This window comes from Chaetodon trifascialis, chromosome 10, assembly GCF_039877785.1.
Source record: "Chaetodon trifascialis isolate fChaTrf1 chromosome 10, fChaTrf1.hap1, whole genome shotgun sequence".
Classification (NCBI taxonomy): Eukaryota; Metazoa; Chordata; class Actinopteri; order Chaetodontiformes; family Chaetodontidae; genus Chaetodon; species Chaetodon trifascialis.
This window is the reverse complement of record NC_092065.1, coordinates 18,544,239-18,559,781: the sequence shown is the minus strand read 5'-3', so window position 1 is coordinate 18,559,781 and position 15,543 is coordinate 18,544,239. Positions and strand designations below refer to the sequence as shown.

Sequence of the window (15,543 nt, the reverse complement as noted above, 5' to 3'; positions counted from 1 at the left end):
ATCCATTAATATTTTATGTCTATTTTTTATGTGTGCAGCCTAGTTATCCAGTTGCCACTGTGCGCTGTCTTGTTTAATGCTTTTGTTGGTCTAATGTGAAGGGGAGTAATAAATGACAGAGGGAAGAGTTATGTAATTCCTGAAAATGTGCTTTTGGGATTTAGATTAGAGTGCTTGCTCATGCTTCACACGTACCTTTGTATGACGCTTACACTGTTCATTCAGCAGCTGTGCCCCCCTCTCTTTCTTTTCTCTCTCCCCTCTCTTCATCATTCACTGCTCCCTCCTGTCCTTCCCTCGCCCCCCTAGCGGCTCTGTAGCTCAGTCCTCCATCCTGCCTGCACACTCTGCGCCCTCTTCTCTCGTCTTCCAAGGTCGGCTGAGCGCTCCTTTGTAAAGAGACAGGAATAGCAGGTGCACTGCAGAATGCCGCCGCCGCTGCCGCTTGTGTATGGGTGTTTGCGCGTGTGAGTATGACTGCATTCCAGCGGAGCTGTGCAGCACCGCGTGCGACTGAGGCTTCAGTCTTAGAGGATGTCCGAGAACTGCAAGCAGATGGGATGCAGATGTTTCTCACCAGCATGGCCGGGAAAGCCGCTTAGACTGCTGGAGAGGAGAGGGAGCTGCTGCTGCACTGCACTGTGACTGCCTCTGACCCTTTCTCCCTCCTTCCCACTCTCCCTCTGTCTCCTCTCCATCATTGGATCCGATAATTAGGAGCAGGAAGGAGGTCGCTTTGGGAATTACTCGGATTTACTGAAGATACGATCAGTGTTCCTTTTGAAAAGACGACATGCTCTGAGAGCCTCTGTTTAAAGTCTTTCTCTCCTGTCTTTGGTCCTCCTCCTCTTCCTCTGGCCGGTTCCCTGCAGAGTCCTGGCTCCACCATGTCCTTGGCGTTCTGTGGGAACGAGAATAACTCGGTGGCCTACAATGTGGATGGGGGGGTTCTGAACAACGGCTGTTTCCTGGATGCACTCAACGTGGTGCCACATGTCTTCCTCCTCTTCATCACCTTTCCCATCCTCTTCATCGGTGAGTGTTGCAAGTACGTGAGGTCCTTAGCCTCTCCCCACACCACACCTCCCTGCACAGACCACACAGACTCACACACAGATACACACAACTCCACGAGGATCTGAAATCAGATTGATGGGCTTCAACGTGTCCATCAGTCCTTCTCAGTTTTCCCCTTATTAGCTTGTTTACTTTTGTATGTGATTAATGTCTTATCCATACGCTTAAAACCACTTTTTACACTTGATTTTATTAATGACCTTATTCAACTGTGCGTTTCATTCCCTGAGTTGCAACAGCACCTCTGTAGGTGATGGCTGCCCCATAGCCAGCGCTAGATAAACGAGTCTCATGCATGATAGTGTATAAGGACATATTTCTTGAGCTGCAAACATTTTTGCAAGCAAATGTGACTCTTCTTATGAAATGTAGTGCATGGTGGCATTAGGTTACACCTCCTTTGCTCCCCTTCCTGGCTGCTGGCCATTCTATTAGTGTCATCATCAGTGAATAACAGAGCAGCTCTGCGTTGCTGCTACAGTCACACAAGCACATACTTTGTCATCTGTGCTTTCATGTCTGTGTGTGTGCATACCGTGTGTGTGTGTGCGTGAGTGAAATGTGAAAGCAGTTTGTCTTTTTGTCAAGTAGGACAACACTTTGTCTCTCCATACAACAGTGTTCCTGTTGTTCACTGAACACACAACCTGTCCAGTTATATTTCAAAGCATACAAAACAGACATAGACTTCTTTCCATATTGTGCTACATTATACATAATACTTATATATTAGACATTATACCACTTTTCCATATTTTTGTTTTTGTTTTATGTGTTTGGATGTTTTTGTAGACAGCTATTTCTTATACTTGAGCTCTTGAAGCCATGCTACTGGCATGGCTCCATGGAAGACCATGTCACCACTTTGGTCCAGAGTGAAATATCTCAGCAGCTATTTGATGGATTGCCATGAAATTCAGTCCAGACATTCATGGTACCCAGAGGTTGAATCCTACTGGTGATCTGCAAACTTTACATCTAGTGCAACTTTGAGGTTGACATTTTTGGTTTTGAGTGAAATTTCTTTGGTGATCCTGTAAATTTTCATCTGGTGTCATCAGCAGATCAAAACTTAAATTTCCCAATACTTTGGTTTATGACCAGACACCTGCAAAGCTAACGATAGTCCCATCAGCCCCAGCTATAATTTGTGCTTAGTGCTGATAAGCAATGTTACCATGCTAACACACTAAGCTAAGATGGTTAACATGGTAAATATTATTACGGCTGACCATCAGCATGCTAGCATTGTCGTCAGTCTCACAGAGCCGCTAGCATGCACTATCTGTGTTGTTTTGTCTCAAATGTTGTTTTTGTGCAAATAACTTTAACTGAGCTGTGCTAATGTATAATAAATCATTAAAAGGCAGTGTGTGTCCATGTAGCAGTGTAATTCAAGAGAAACTGGCTGGAGGCTGCAGTGATTTCTCTTTTTCCCCGGTCACCCTGAGTTGTGCTGCTTTCACAAACAACTTTGTCACCAACGATGCACCTCAGGGGTGTGAAAGATTTTCTCTCCACTTTCAGTCACCCGCACCAAACCTCTTAAGCCAGAGTCCTGTTTATGTACTCTATTCTGCTCTGCAGTTATGTAATGTGTTGCTCTTCAGAGAGCTGGCTCATGAGTTCAGCTAGTCACATTAAGGCTGACATAAGTAAGAGGATGCTGTGGATACATGTACCACAACACCTTTGTAAGACTGACTGCTTTACAACCTCAGAGCTGCCAATCAAAATTATTTTCATTATTCATTCATATGTTTAGTCGTTCAATTATTGATTAATTATTCAGTCTAAAAACATCAGTTTCCCAGAGCCCAAGTGAAAATATTCAGATTTTCAACCAGCAGTCCAAAACCCAAATTGTTTAATATCATATAAGACAAAGAAAACCAGCAAATCTAAGAATCTGGAACAAGTGAACTGTTTTGCGTGTTTGTTAAAAAAATGACAATTGATTGTTACAATGGTTGATTAAGTTGAATTTGCGATATTGATTTATTGCACAGTATGTGAGAGAACAGTGAAAATTTGTGCGTTCGAATGTGTGGAAAAGAGGCAAAATCTGTGTGTGTGTGTGTGTGTGTGTGTGTGTGTGTGTGTGTGTGTGTGTGTGTGTGTGTGTGTGTGAGTGAGATTGCCAGCCTGTGCTAACGCAGAGAGAGAAACTGCCCAACGGCTAATTTGCATAATCTGATCAGAAGTGAAGTAAATCACCCTTTGATGACTGAGTCGTTCTTACATGATATCCTGAGTGGAGCCAAAACTGTACCGAAGTGAAGGGACAAAGGATAAATGAAAAAGAAGCCACAAAAAGCGCTGAAATAATTGACTTAAAGGTCTCAGGCCAGCAGCCGTCTAGCCTGCCAAGCATCGAGCAGCGTAATGAAAGTGATAATGACACTGAGTGTGTTAACTGTGAATAGTTAACAGACTCTGGCAGGCCGCCATCACCCCCAGCAGACCCATCTTTGAGGTGACTGTTAGTTGTTCAGCCTTGCTGCGCAAATGAGAGCACTTTGTCATGATGTTCAAGGTTGCACTGGGAGTAGAGAGCAGACAGTCAAGACTGTTCACAAGGTCGTTTTCATTATTCTTTATGAAAATTCACAGATAGTCAAGAAAAATCTTAATCTTAACATTTTCCTGCCTTTGACTGTGGATTTAAAGTGACACACTCCTGATGCTTTCTATCTCCTGCTCACTGTTTGAGGCTGGGGCAGCCAGAGTTCAAAGGTCCACATTCACCACAGCACATGGCTTCACTTTCCTGGTCACAACCTGCGCTGGCTGCTCACCTTCGTCCTGCTCTTCATCCTCGTCTGTGAGATTGCAGAGGGCATCGTCTCTGATGGGTATGTTTGGCGTCTGACACTGATGATGTGACCGTAAGCTTTTAGCAGTAACTATTCCACAAATGTAGTCGTTTACTCACCTTTAATGTTTTACTCAGCAGATATCTGTTACTGTATTGATTTGTGAAACGAGTACCTCATTGTTCTTTCATAGAATTTGAATCTCAAGACAAAAAGCTGATGTTTTAGTTAGCATTCAACAATTAACGACTGTCTCGCAATGTGGCTAAGACTTGGAGTTGTTGATTGATTGATTGATTGATTGATTGATTGATTGATTGATTGATTGATTGATTTCTGGATTAAAACAAAAGGAAACAAGAGTATTTTCAATGTCTTTAACATTACACCCTGGGACAAGTAAAGCAGAGTCATCGGCGTATAATAACAATTTGCACTGTACCACAGCTGACAAATCATTTATGTACAATAAAAATAACAAGGGCCCCCTGATCGAGCCTTGTGGCACCCCGCATACTATACTCTGTGGATCAGAGAGGGCCCCCTCAACATCACATACTTGTGTCCTATCTGTTAGGAAGAGAACCATTTGAGTGCTGAGTTGCTGAAACCCAAGCACTGTAATTTAGAAATCAAAGTATCGTCGTTCACAGTATCAAATGCTTTTTGCAGGTCAAATAGAAGTTTACCAACATAATTCCCTAGATCTAAATTCTGACGCACATAGTCGAAGAGGTGTATATTAGTTAGAGGTGTATGTTAGGTAGTTGACTGCTCACAAATGAACGCTTTTTTCTTAAAATGACAAGCTGCTAGATGTTATTGTGGACTCTGAAATTGAACCTGTATTATCACAGAATGCCACCAACCAAGAAAAGCGGGTTGCAGCATTGCCTAATGCAGGTGCTCTGACTGAGCCTTCTCAGTCTTACAAAATAGATCCATTAAACCTGAGCTTCAACAAAACTCTTGCACAAAAATGGAAAAATGTCCTTGTTGTTCCAATCTGTTTGATGATCCTCTACCTTCAAACTCAGCAGCTGTTTTCTAAGCCTGCTCATGATTTTGTTACTGAGGTAAATGTGAGCTGACGTGTCATGAAGACAGAAGGCACAGGGAGACACAGCTGGAGAGAGAACCCATCTCTGTCCTTTCTCTCTTTAAATCCCCCAACTTCTTGTTGTTATGCCTCTGTGCAGCGACAGCTGTGGCTCGAGGCCTCTTGTTTGGGTTGTCGGTCCTTCCCATTCTCAGGAACGCCTTGGGGGGAATTTCTTCAAATTTGGACTCAAGGATGAACCGATTAAATTTTGGTGGTCAAAGGTCAAGTTGGTGGAGGCATGCAACAGCAACGCGGTTATTCTAGTCGTCTAATGTGGAAGTCCATGTGGAACAGGGTCCAGTAAACACTCAGGATTGCGATACTGTTTGTCAGCCATTTCTGCAGACTGGAGGCGGGTAACCACATTTGAGTAATTGTTACTGAAGAGCTCTCCATCTGCTCGCCACTTCAATGGGTGTTTCACATTGACGTCAGTGCTGTGCCAAAGAGCTCGGGATGGTTGTTTATGTCTCCCTCTCTCTGAATATGTAATATGCGTGCACATAGTACCATCACTTGCATCCATGTCGTGATAATATGCCTGTGGTTGTAGAAAGAAAATGTTTGGTTAATGAAGACAGAATGTCCCTGGGACTTTGTCCCATCAGTGTCATACATTCGTGTCAGTTATTCTGTGCTTACTGTAAGCCTTTTCCTCCTCTGCCTGATGTTCACTTGCAGGTTCAGCCAGTCGCTCCATCTTCACCTGTACATGCCTGCAGGTCTGGCCTTCATGGCTGGCATCACCTCTATTATCTACTATCATAACATCGAGACCTCCAACTTCCCCAAACTACTATTAGGTACAGTATTCCTTTGTTTGTTAATCATTCACATCTTCACTGGTTCATTTAACTTTGCTTACAGAGAAAAAGTTTACTGAAGTCTTTTTTTAGAAACACACCCCATTATACCCTTTACTGTCTCAGAGAGCCCAGAGCTTTTTGTAGCATCAACATTTGATTAGGTCTTGTGAAAAAATTGCTGAATAATAATCAGGGCTTGTAAAGCCTGGATTAGCTGAACTATGTCATAGAAAACTGACCCAGGTTCACAACAGCAACACATTAAAATTGCATGAGCTCCTCAGAATGATATAATAATGAAACAGGGCAACAAGATCAGCGCTCCCATTTACACATGAATGGTTCATTACCTTCAGATAAGATGGCAAAATGATTGAGGGCAATATTATCCTGTGTAATTGTACTGCTCTAGTTAGATATTAATTATCCCCTTTCATGAGGAAAATGAGTTTCAGGTGAAAGAGCTTGTGTTTGTAACATGAAATGATTCCTTGCTTGTGATTGTATCCATTATAATTCTTTATGACCTGTGAGGAATATTGGAACATACCCACAGTAGCAATATTGTATACGCTATTCTTCTTAAATAAGAAACACATTAGAGCATGTGTTCTCAGTCAGCTGTCAACCCTTTTTTTTATTCATAAATCCATTTACTATGAAATACATCAGTGTCACCTCTCACCTTAATCCATTGGTTTTTCTCATCTAAGTCCCATGTTTGCTCCTGTAATGATCACCCTGTTACTTAATAATAATAATAATAATAAATTTTATTTGTAGCGCCCCTTATATCCAGGCAATCTCAAGGTGCTACAGAGTAAAATTTACCATGTTTAAAATCAAGGTAGGAAGTACATAGTAGGTAAAAGTAAGTAAAAAAAAAAAAAAAAAAAAGAATAATAAATTAGTAAAACGCTTTTTTAAAAAGATATGTTTTAAGATTTTGCTTAAAAACATCAGTAGACTGTGGAGCCCTCAGGGAGGGTGTTCCACAGCCTTCTCTCTGACTCTTCATAGTTCACTTCCTTTCCTCTGCCTGAATCATTCATTCGTTGGCATTCAGCTCACGATGCTTTACTTGCTACTCCAATCACTTCACTGAGCCTCATTCAGCTTTGAAGTCTGTATATCACCGTGTCGTGAGTGAAGTGGTGGAACGGTGCTGGGTTCATCATTGCATGAACAGAAATCAGTCTTCTGATCGAGCCTCTGCCGGTGACCCTCACAGTGTAGATGCTCTTCATCACAACGAAGTTCTTGTTGCCCTCCAGTCTCTCAATATTTACACCAGTACACCCGTTGAACTCACATGATGTGACTCTTTCAAAACATCATCGTGACTCAGACTTTGACAAAGTGCACCTAGATGTTCCTAAATCATTAAATTCAAAGCCCATCTCTGATATAATCTGTCTAGAGTCGGGTTGTTTATCTTTTTGGCTCGTCCAGCGTCTGTCTCTGATTGCTGCTAAATCTCCTCAGCCCTGCTGATCTACTGGGTGCTGGCCTTCATCATGAAGACCATCAAGTTTGCCAAGTACACCGAGCATGGCATCGGCCCCAGGCAGCTACGCTACTGCATCACAGGACTGCTGGTGCTGCTGTATGGACTCCTGCTAGCTGTGGAGATCAATGTCATCCTGGGCAGGGTGAGTGTGTGTGTCTGTGTGTGCGTTGTCACGTGCCTTCAGGCGTGTGTAATCCTCTGATTGTTTTCAGCCTCCGTCATCTCTCCTTTTAGTCTGAAATCCAAAGGGCTCCAGTGGTCAGTGATCAGTAAAGGTCAGATCAGGCTGTGTTAGAAATAGATTGGCTGTCAATAAAAGTGCCGTACAATGAAAGCTGCTGTTTGTTTTGAATGTTAGCATACAATATAACATAATATCAGGAGCCAAGTGGAACTTAGTATGGAAAAAAAAGAAAATATTCTCAAGAAAACTGAGCAAATATGAGGCGAGAAAAATACAACCAGCTTCATAAAATGAAGGACAAAATAAGAAATAAAGATTATTACATGAAGGCAAAGGCCACGTTCGCTCAGCTTTATGAAGCAGACGGAGCCTCAGGCTGCCATCTGACTCATACCTGGTTCGAAGGTGTGCCAGCCTGGGGCCACACTGAACTGGGACTGAAATGTAATCAACACTATCCATAGAACAGAGAGTGAACTTTACGCTGTGTAACTCTCTTAGTGTTCATCTGGCTGTACTGTATTGATTGCTCAGTCAACAGATCATGGTCACATCTTTTGATTCCTCATTTTCTAACATTTTCAGCCACTTTATCCCTTTTGTGATAACTACCACTGACGAGAAAATGTCTCATGTGTTTGCCCCTGTTGACCTCTGCGCTGAGCACACATCTGTTATTGAATCTCACTGTGGATGAAAAGCAAAGAAAGGGACCCTCCCATCATGCCCTGCTTTTGGTCTGTTGAAACACATACTCTGTCTAAACCCTTTCTTTACCCTTTCTTGTGTCACATTTCCATGAATCCTCTTAGTTATAATCACCAACAATTGCTAATCCTTCCAATTCCTTAATCAAATTGAAGATACTAAAAGAACAGGACTTATAATTGGTGAACATAATTCCTGCCTTGACCTATTTTTTAACAAAACCATGAAAAAAGAATATAATGAGTCCAGTGTTTGGATGTTTTCTGTGCCGATTCATCTGCCAGTCACTAACCCAGTTCCCAAAAAGCTTTGCTCAGATGACTTTACTGCACTGTTTTGTCTTTGTGTAATACATTATAAAGCTAGATTTCACTGCACCACATTCTTCTTCTTCTATTCTGTTGACCTTTTAGAGTTGGATAAGCTCCAGTCTGCTGGTTGTGAAAGCAGAACATCCATATGAAGCTTTACCAAGGTTTAGCATTTGCCACAGTGATTTCAGACAACCTGTAATTAAAACACAGTAGAAACAATTCATTTTTCAGCATCTATAATTAATCCCACTGGTAGGAGTGTGTTCAACTGTCGTAGACACTGTGTTTTCTCTCAGGCAATCTGCAGGAAATTATAGTTGTTAATTCCACAGATGTTCTCTCAAATGAGTTGATGTTTCAGTTTCATGGAACGTCTCATCAGCCTCTTGTGGTAAATGTTTTTTATTTAGTTAATTGATGAAGCAAAATTGTCCTTCTGTCCCTCTTCCTCTTGCAGCGCTATATGTGTTTTGCTGACCCAACTGAGGTGAAGCCTCCCGAGGACCTCCAGGACCTCGGTGTTCGTTTCCTGCAGCCCTTCGTCAACCTGTTGTCCAAAGCCACCTACTGGTGGATGAACACCTTCATTACCTCCGCTCACAGACGGCCCATAGACCTCAAGGTCATTGGCAAACTACCTATCGCAATGAGAGCCCTTACCAACTACATGAAGCTACGCAAGGCCTTCGAAGAGCAGAAGGTTAGTGCACCGACTGATTACTGTCGGCCATCTTTATGAATCTTTTGTGACTTATGGGATTGTTGTCTATTGCTTGGATCATCATAGCCCATAGACCAGTGTGAAAAGGCATTAAAAGACAGACAGCTCACATGAAACATTAATTCAATAAATACACGGTAAAGCACATTAGGAGTAAATGTTGAGTAAATGAGCATGCTAAGAAACTGGTGGCCTCCTGTTCATTTTAACAAGCAATCCAAAAATCTCAAGGTTTTGATATGTGGGAGATGAGTTCCCAGTTTAGAATCTGGCTTCTTTGCATGTCTTGAGATCTGACATCTTGTAGCTGATGTGGGAAAAATCAAAAGCGTCTCTCTGTCTCTTGCGTCATTAGTGCTGAATAAATAATCACGGATACATCAGGCTGTAGTGCAGATCGCAACAGAAAGTAACACAGAACCTACAACAAACACAGTAGGAAGTGAGGGACATTATGTGCTGTTTTTCCTGTTAGCTTCTGTATTTTGCAAATGTCTTCATGTTGAGGGTCCTTGGGACAAGCCAGATTACGAAATAGGAGAAAACTGCTGTCTCTCTTTTTGAGTGTGGTGATTATCATCAAGGGATCAACTTGAATCTCCCACTTGTACTCGGATGGACACAAATGAGTTTTTAAGTATTTATGCAAGAGCTTAGAGTGCAGCTTGTTTGGTGCCACTTCACTTTATTTTGAGCCCATTTGTTAGTTTAAGTGTCATCATAAATCTTTGGTTCGTGATGTTACACTGTCATTCTGACGTATGCATGAAGTGATCTGGGAATCTCAAATTCTGCTGTTGTTTTTTTTCATCTTCTTTTTGATACAGCTGTTAAGCTCATAAAAATGTTGATCTCTGTCCTGTGATGACTCAGCCCTGGCTGAGCTGGGACCATTAAACTGTACTTAGACGTCACAGACACGATTAGCCAATAGTAAACACAGAAATGTCACTCTGCCTTGAAACATATACAAATGTACACATGCTCTAACGAATTCCTTCTGTCTCAGTCCTATAAAATTGTCTTTTATGTGGAAATACACATACAAGAAATTCACCAAACACCTTTCCGCTGGTGCTGTGTGCACAGGTGTTGATTAAATCCTGTGGTCACTTCTGGTGTTGTTTTGCTTTACAGTACTTTGTACTGTGACATTTTTCTAATATTTTCTTCCTCCATGTATGTCACGGAGGTGGACAGAGTATTTCATATGTTTCAGGATAAAAGTGGGTCGGTTGGGCCTTTCTGTGTGGATTTTGCATGTTGTCCCTGTCTTTGTGGGTTTCCTCCAGGTGCTCTGGTTTATTCCTGTAGTTCAAATACATACAGTTTTAGTGAACTGGAAACTACGCTGGCTCTTGTCCATTGCATGCTGGGATACTTCATCCCTTTACTACTCTAAGCTGATTTAGAAAGTGGGTGGTTGAATGGATGGATGCTCCTCAATGCAACAACAACAATGATTTGGTGGTTTGGTCGCTGGCTTTTCCTCATGAGATGAGGTGCAAATTTAAGCCTGATTTTCCTGATTCCCAACCTCTGAATCTTTGCCCGCATCTCTGATTTGCTCGACAAAGAAGTAGTGAATAAATGAAGTGACACAAAAATGGCAGTTCAGTGTGATTATCAGGCTGGCTCATGACGTGAGTGAATGGGGATGTAATCTGACTCAATTTCGACAAAAATGATGCAATGCAAGTCCAAAGCCTGAAAGAAAAGGCTCCTTACTGACAATGTCCTCACATAATTAATACTGATTTTAGTTTAAGCCATTTTCCCCGTTTTGTCGTTGCCTCTCTCTTGCTCTGTTTCACTCACGGAGCACGTGTCAGGGGTCAGAGGTGAAGGGCCTCCTCTACAGGGTCATTGTTTTCCAGTGTTTGGAAGGTCGCAGAGATTCGTCACTGCTGCGTGTGCGTCCGGTGTGAACACAACCCCACTTCCTTCCGGAAGGAGCGAGGGATGAGAGAGACTGAGAGATCCCAGTGGAGAGGTGGAGTGAGGGGGGTGGGAGGGGGGCATAAGAGGAGAGCCTGGAGGCACTGGGTCATTCCCATTCGACTGTGAACGAGGCGACATCCCGACCCCTGCGGGGGTGAAGGCACTGCACTTCATGGGAAGCGAGTTTCGCTCTGCGTGTGTGAGAATGAAACGTCCTCCTTCCGTCTTGTTTGAACCCAAGGTAGAAAGAAAGGATGTGTGTGTCGTGTGCGTTTACGGGTGTTCGCATGTGTGACGCTCACAGTGACACGTTTCGTATGAAGGCCGAGGTTCAGTATGAGCTCAAATGGAAAGATAAAGACACATGATCGCGGTCACATCTGTTCTCCGAGTTCTGAGAATGACTCATGAACACACACGCGCACACACTCAAACACACACACGCAAACACACACACAGTGAAAATATTCTGGGAGTGTTTACTGCATATGACAGTCCGGATGTTGTCCTCCAATTGCTGCTAAATGACTAACTGAAGCAAACTGTTTTGTTATTAATATACAGTATTTTAGACAGTATAAATCAATATAAATGAAGATCAGTAGCTTTTCCGGTCTGTCTTAAAATGGCAGTCCCAAAGATTTCAGTGCTGGTTTGACGGCACATGCAGTTTCTGGTGGTAACAACAAATTTGGTTTAATACTACAGTTCACATAATTCTGGGGGCAGCAAAACAAACTGATGTTTTAAGACTTCTGGCAAAAATTGGCCTTTTCCCATCATTCTGTGAAGAACCGTGATCTGATTTTATGCTGAACACAGCACGAGTCTGCAGTCAGCAGGCAGCTGCAGTGAAACTGGAAGGAGTCGGTTACCTCGCTGAAAAGTTGAAGGTGTGCAGCTCATCATGTGAAGCTGCATGGAAATCCAGTTTGCATTAGCAGTAACTTAATACAGTATTTTTTTTGGAACTTGACAGACACCCAGTTCGTCATACTGCAAATATATGAATATTGCAATACTTTTATCAGTGTGTCACAAGCTCGATCACCATTGTGTTACCTGATTTTGTTATCGGACTTAACAGACATTCATTTCAATGAAAATCTTCAGGCTTGCAGCTTTAACTTTTTTTTGAAAACCCTGATCGTGTTTCTATATTTAATCCTTGTCCTCTGCATGACCGTCTTGGTTTTCCAGCATTATTAGTTACAGATCAGTTAGGCATAGCTGGATCAGCTCCACTGTGAAACCTGCCTATAATCATGTGATGTGAGCAGCAGGGAGGATATAAATGCCGAACTTGACCCCATTTGACAGGTTTCTGGTGCAGTGGTGGGCTCACTATTGAGTTAATGTGTTAATTCAGCTTTAACATTCAAAGAGTCACTTCCTCTTGTTCTGTTAGCAGGCTGTGTTGTCTAACCTACTTTCTTTTTTCTTTGTCATGCTTCCAGTTCAGCTCCACAGAGAAACGGCTGTGTATTGTTCGGTGTTATGATTTATGCAAAGAAGCCATCTTCATTATACGAATGGAACAATGAGAATGTGCTACTGATAGATGATGACTTGTATTTGTAATTTAGATTTTAGTAACCTGAATCCTTTTAAGTAAAAAAAACTGTTATTCAATGCGATTCAATTCAATTCGATGAGCTGCATTCAGCAAATGGCAATCAGCATCTGAATGTGGTTCAATGTATTATTTATATTCCCTCAGAAGCCTCAAGGCACCGCACCCCAGGGCCCAAAGCTCATCTGGCAGGCCTTGAGGAAAGCGTTCGGCAGACCTCTCATTCTCAGCATCACATTCCGCTTCTTGGCCGACCTGCTGGGCTTCGCCGGGCCCCTCTGCATCTCTGGCATCGTCCACCACATCAGCAAGGACAACCGCACCATTCAGCAGCCGGTGAGGGTTCAGCCATGCTACCGTGCACACAGTAGGAAAGCATTACATAACATAAACAGCAAATTCAACTCTGTGGCTTCTTTATTGCAAGTGCTTTGGGACATTTTTGATAGAGGTTAAATTGAGTGAATATACAAATATGCAGAGACTTGGTATGGAGAGGACAGGTGACATGCACACTTTGCCAATTATTCAAATGGTGAAATGAAATGAAACAATGCTGTCTCATCTTTGTTTCATTCTGGCAGAAGTTTTTCCAAAATCTGGCAGTCAAAATTATCTTTGTCTTTGTTTTCTTTGCAACTACGTCTCCTCAGCAATGACAGTAGTCAGCTGTTATATAACAGGAGTTTTGCATTCTTAGTTTTTTTTTGTCACATTAATTAACTCTCTTTCAAATCTTAAGTGTTTGTGCATACATAATAATGACTAAATAAGCAGCAGCAAAATTATAATTTGGGCAAAAAGTATCCTTATTACACAACTCAAAAAAGGACTGTGTGGGTGTCCCAGTTCAAACATGCACACACAGACATGTTCATGTCAGAGCCCATCTCTTAATGTGAAAAACTAATTTTGTTTTCTCGACCTTTGATGTTGCTTTGCAAATGGTGATTATAATTTATTAATCTAGCTTCACTTTGTTCATCTTAACAAACAGTGACATCTCTTGACAGAATGTACCAGTTTTGTTTCTACTGTGGATTTCACACAGCAGTCACACCAGACACCAGACACATCAGAGTTACCTGCTGTAACCAGTTTTTACCTGCATTTGTTGAATCTTTTTTTTTTTAGAGACAGGAATGTCAAAATGAAACAGGACTGAGTCAAGCATTCAGAAACCGACAAACACAGCAGGAGCAGACATAACAGAGAGGTCACATGGCTTCCTCCTGCCTCTCAAAGGTCACAGTGACAGTACTATCTGCCCCAATGGTGTACTAATTTAGTCCTTGTCAAATATTTATAAGACTTATTGCTGCTAGAGCTGTCTCAGTTTCTTAGACCCCACGCATGGCAGACTGCCATATCAGACAGACACTCAGGCATCCTTCTGTAAGAATAACTCTTCAATTATTTGTTTGAGACACTCATGCGAGCCAGTGCCATATCAAAAGTTAATTAAAAAAAATGGTTAAAAGACTTGTCAGCCACTTAAAGTGAATGACCTCGACAGCGTGTCAGTTCGGAGAGAGATGACTGAAAATAGGCCTGTTTGTGAAATAGACAAGGAGACAGCAGCAGGGTGGTGTTTGTGGGTGTTGTTGTTGGATGTGGGGTTGAGGCACATTTCTAATCAATAATTTGTAAGCTCCTTGATGAATGATCTCTTCCTGATGGAGAATGAATTCATCTTTGATGGAGATATTCTATCCATCTCCTGTATCTGAACCTCATTCTTCTTTGGTTTCCAGCTCACAGTCTGCGTATCAGCTGTGTAAAACACTGTCAGGACTGCGCTGCAGCTCAGTTTGTTTTAGTTCCACACGCAATATTGGAGCCTGCTGTGAAATGGAAATGGTACATTTTAAATGGCTGCTGTCACCCTCGGCTTCCGAAGTGATGAACAGGAACGAGTTTAGTTGAAATTCATTCCTGACAGAAACTCAAATTCAGTCCTGTGGATTTCAGCCTGTGCTTGACTAAAATGATAAATCTTATCTTCCCAACTCCCTGCCTGCCTGTTTGTGCTTCCAGATGACTTTGCTGGGGATTTATTTCATTTCCACCAAAGAGTTTCTTGAGAATGCATATGTGCTGGCCGTGCTGCTCTTCTTCGCCCTGCTCCTGCAGAGGACCTTCCTCCAGGCCTCCTACTATGTGGCCATTGAAACAGGCATCAACCTGCGTGGGGCCATACAGGTAAGACATTTCCGGAAACTCTCCGTGTAATATTTGACTTTTCCACCTTAAAAGCCCATTGAGGGTTGCGCTGTTTGGGTCTGATTGTGATTGTCCTCTCCCCAGACAAAAATCTACAACAAGATCATGCGCCTGTGCACCTCCAACATGTCCATGGGCGAGTTAACTGTTGCTCAGATCTGCAACCTGGTTGCCATAGATACCAACCAGCTCGTGTGGTTCTTCTTCCTCTGTCCCAACCTGTGGGCCATGCCAGTACAGGTGAGAGACATGTTTGCATACTCTATGAAGTAGATAACACTGGAAGAATGCCTCATACACGTAGCGCTGCATCATGCTTCATAGTCCCCACAGGAACTTTATTTTTTTTCACTTACCCTGCGATATAGAGCGACGGTGAGCTACTTCTGTTCTTACATGAGTAGTGTTACATCCAGACAACCTCTAATTTGTGTTTTCTTATTAACTGAGAAAACTACTTCTGTTGACTCGCAGTGTTTACATTCGTTCATTCACTGAGATGGAGATGACTTTAATGTGTGTTACTGAAAAGAAGATAACTCTCTTTCTTTAAAAACAGCCACGCTGA

The 15,543-nt window shown here is 42.3% G+C and overlaps 1 protein-coding gene across 4 annotated transcripts in view; it reads left to right on the top strand.

Annotated features, from left to right (window-relative positions):
* The window catches only part of abcc8 (ATP-binding cassette, sub-family C (CFTR/MRP), member 8), a 60,972-nt gene that overhangs the window by 6,946 nt on the left and 38,483 nt on the right, over positions 1-15,543 (top strand). For all 4 annotated transcript variants that reach the window (XM_070972434.1, XM_070972433.1, XM_070972432.1 and 1 more), the window contains exons 2-9: positions 873-1,035; positions 3,791-3,932; positions 5,677-5,798; positions 7,287-7,453; positions 8,975-9,217; positions 12,900-13,088; positions 14,790-14,954; positions 15,060-15,215. In XM_070972434.1, the coding sequence (XP_070828535.1) occupies positions 873-1,035; positions 3,791-3,932; positions 5,677-5,798; positions 7,287-7,453; positions 8,975-9,217; positions 12,900-13,088; positions 14,790-14,954; positions 15,060-15,215 (1,347 nt within the window). The remainder of the gene's footprint in view (positions 1-872; positions 1,036-3,790; positions 3,933-5,676; positions 5,799-7,286; positions 7,454-8,974; positions 9,218-12,899; positions 13,089-14,789; positions 14,955-15,059; positions 15,216-15,543) is intronic.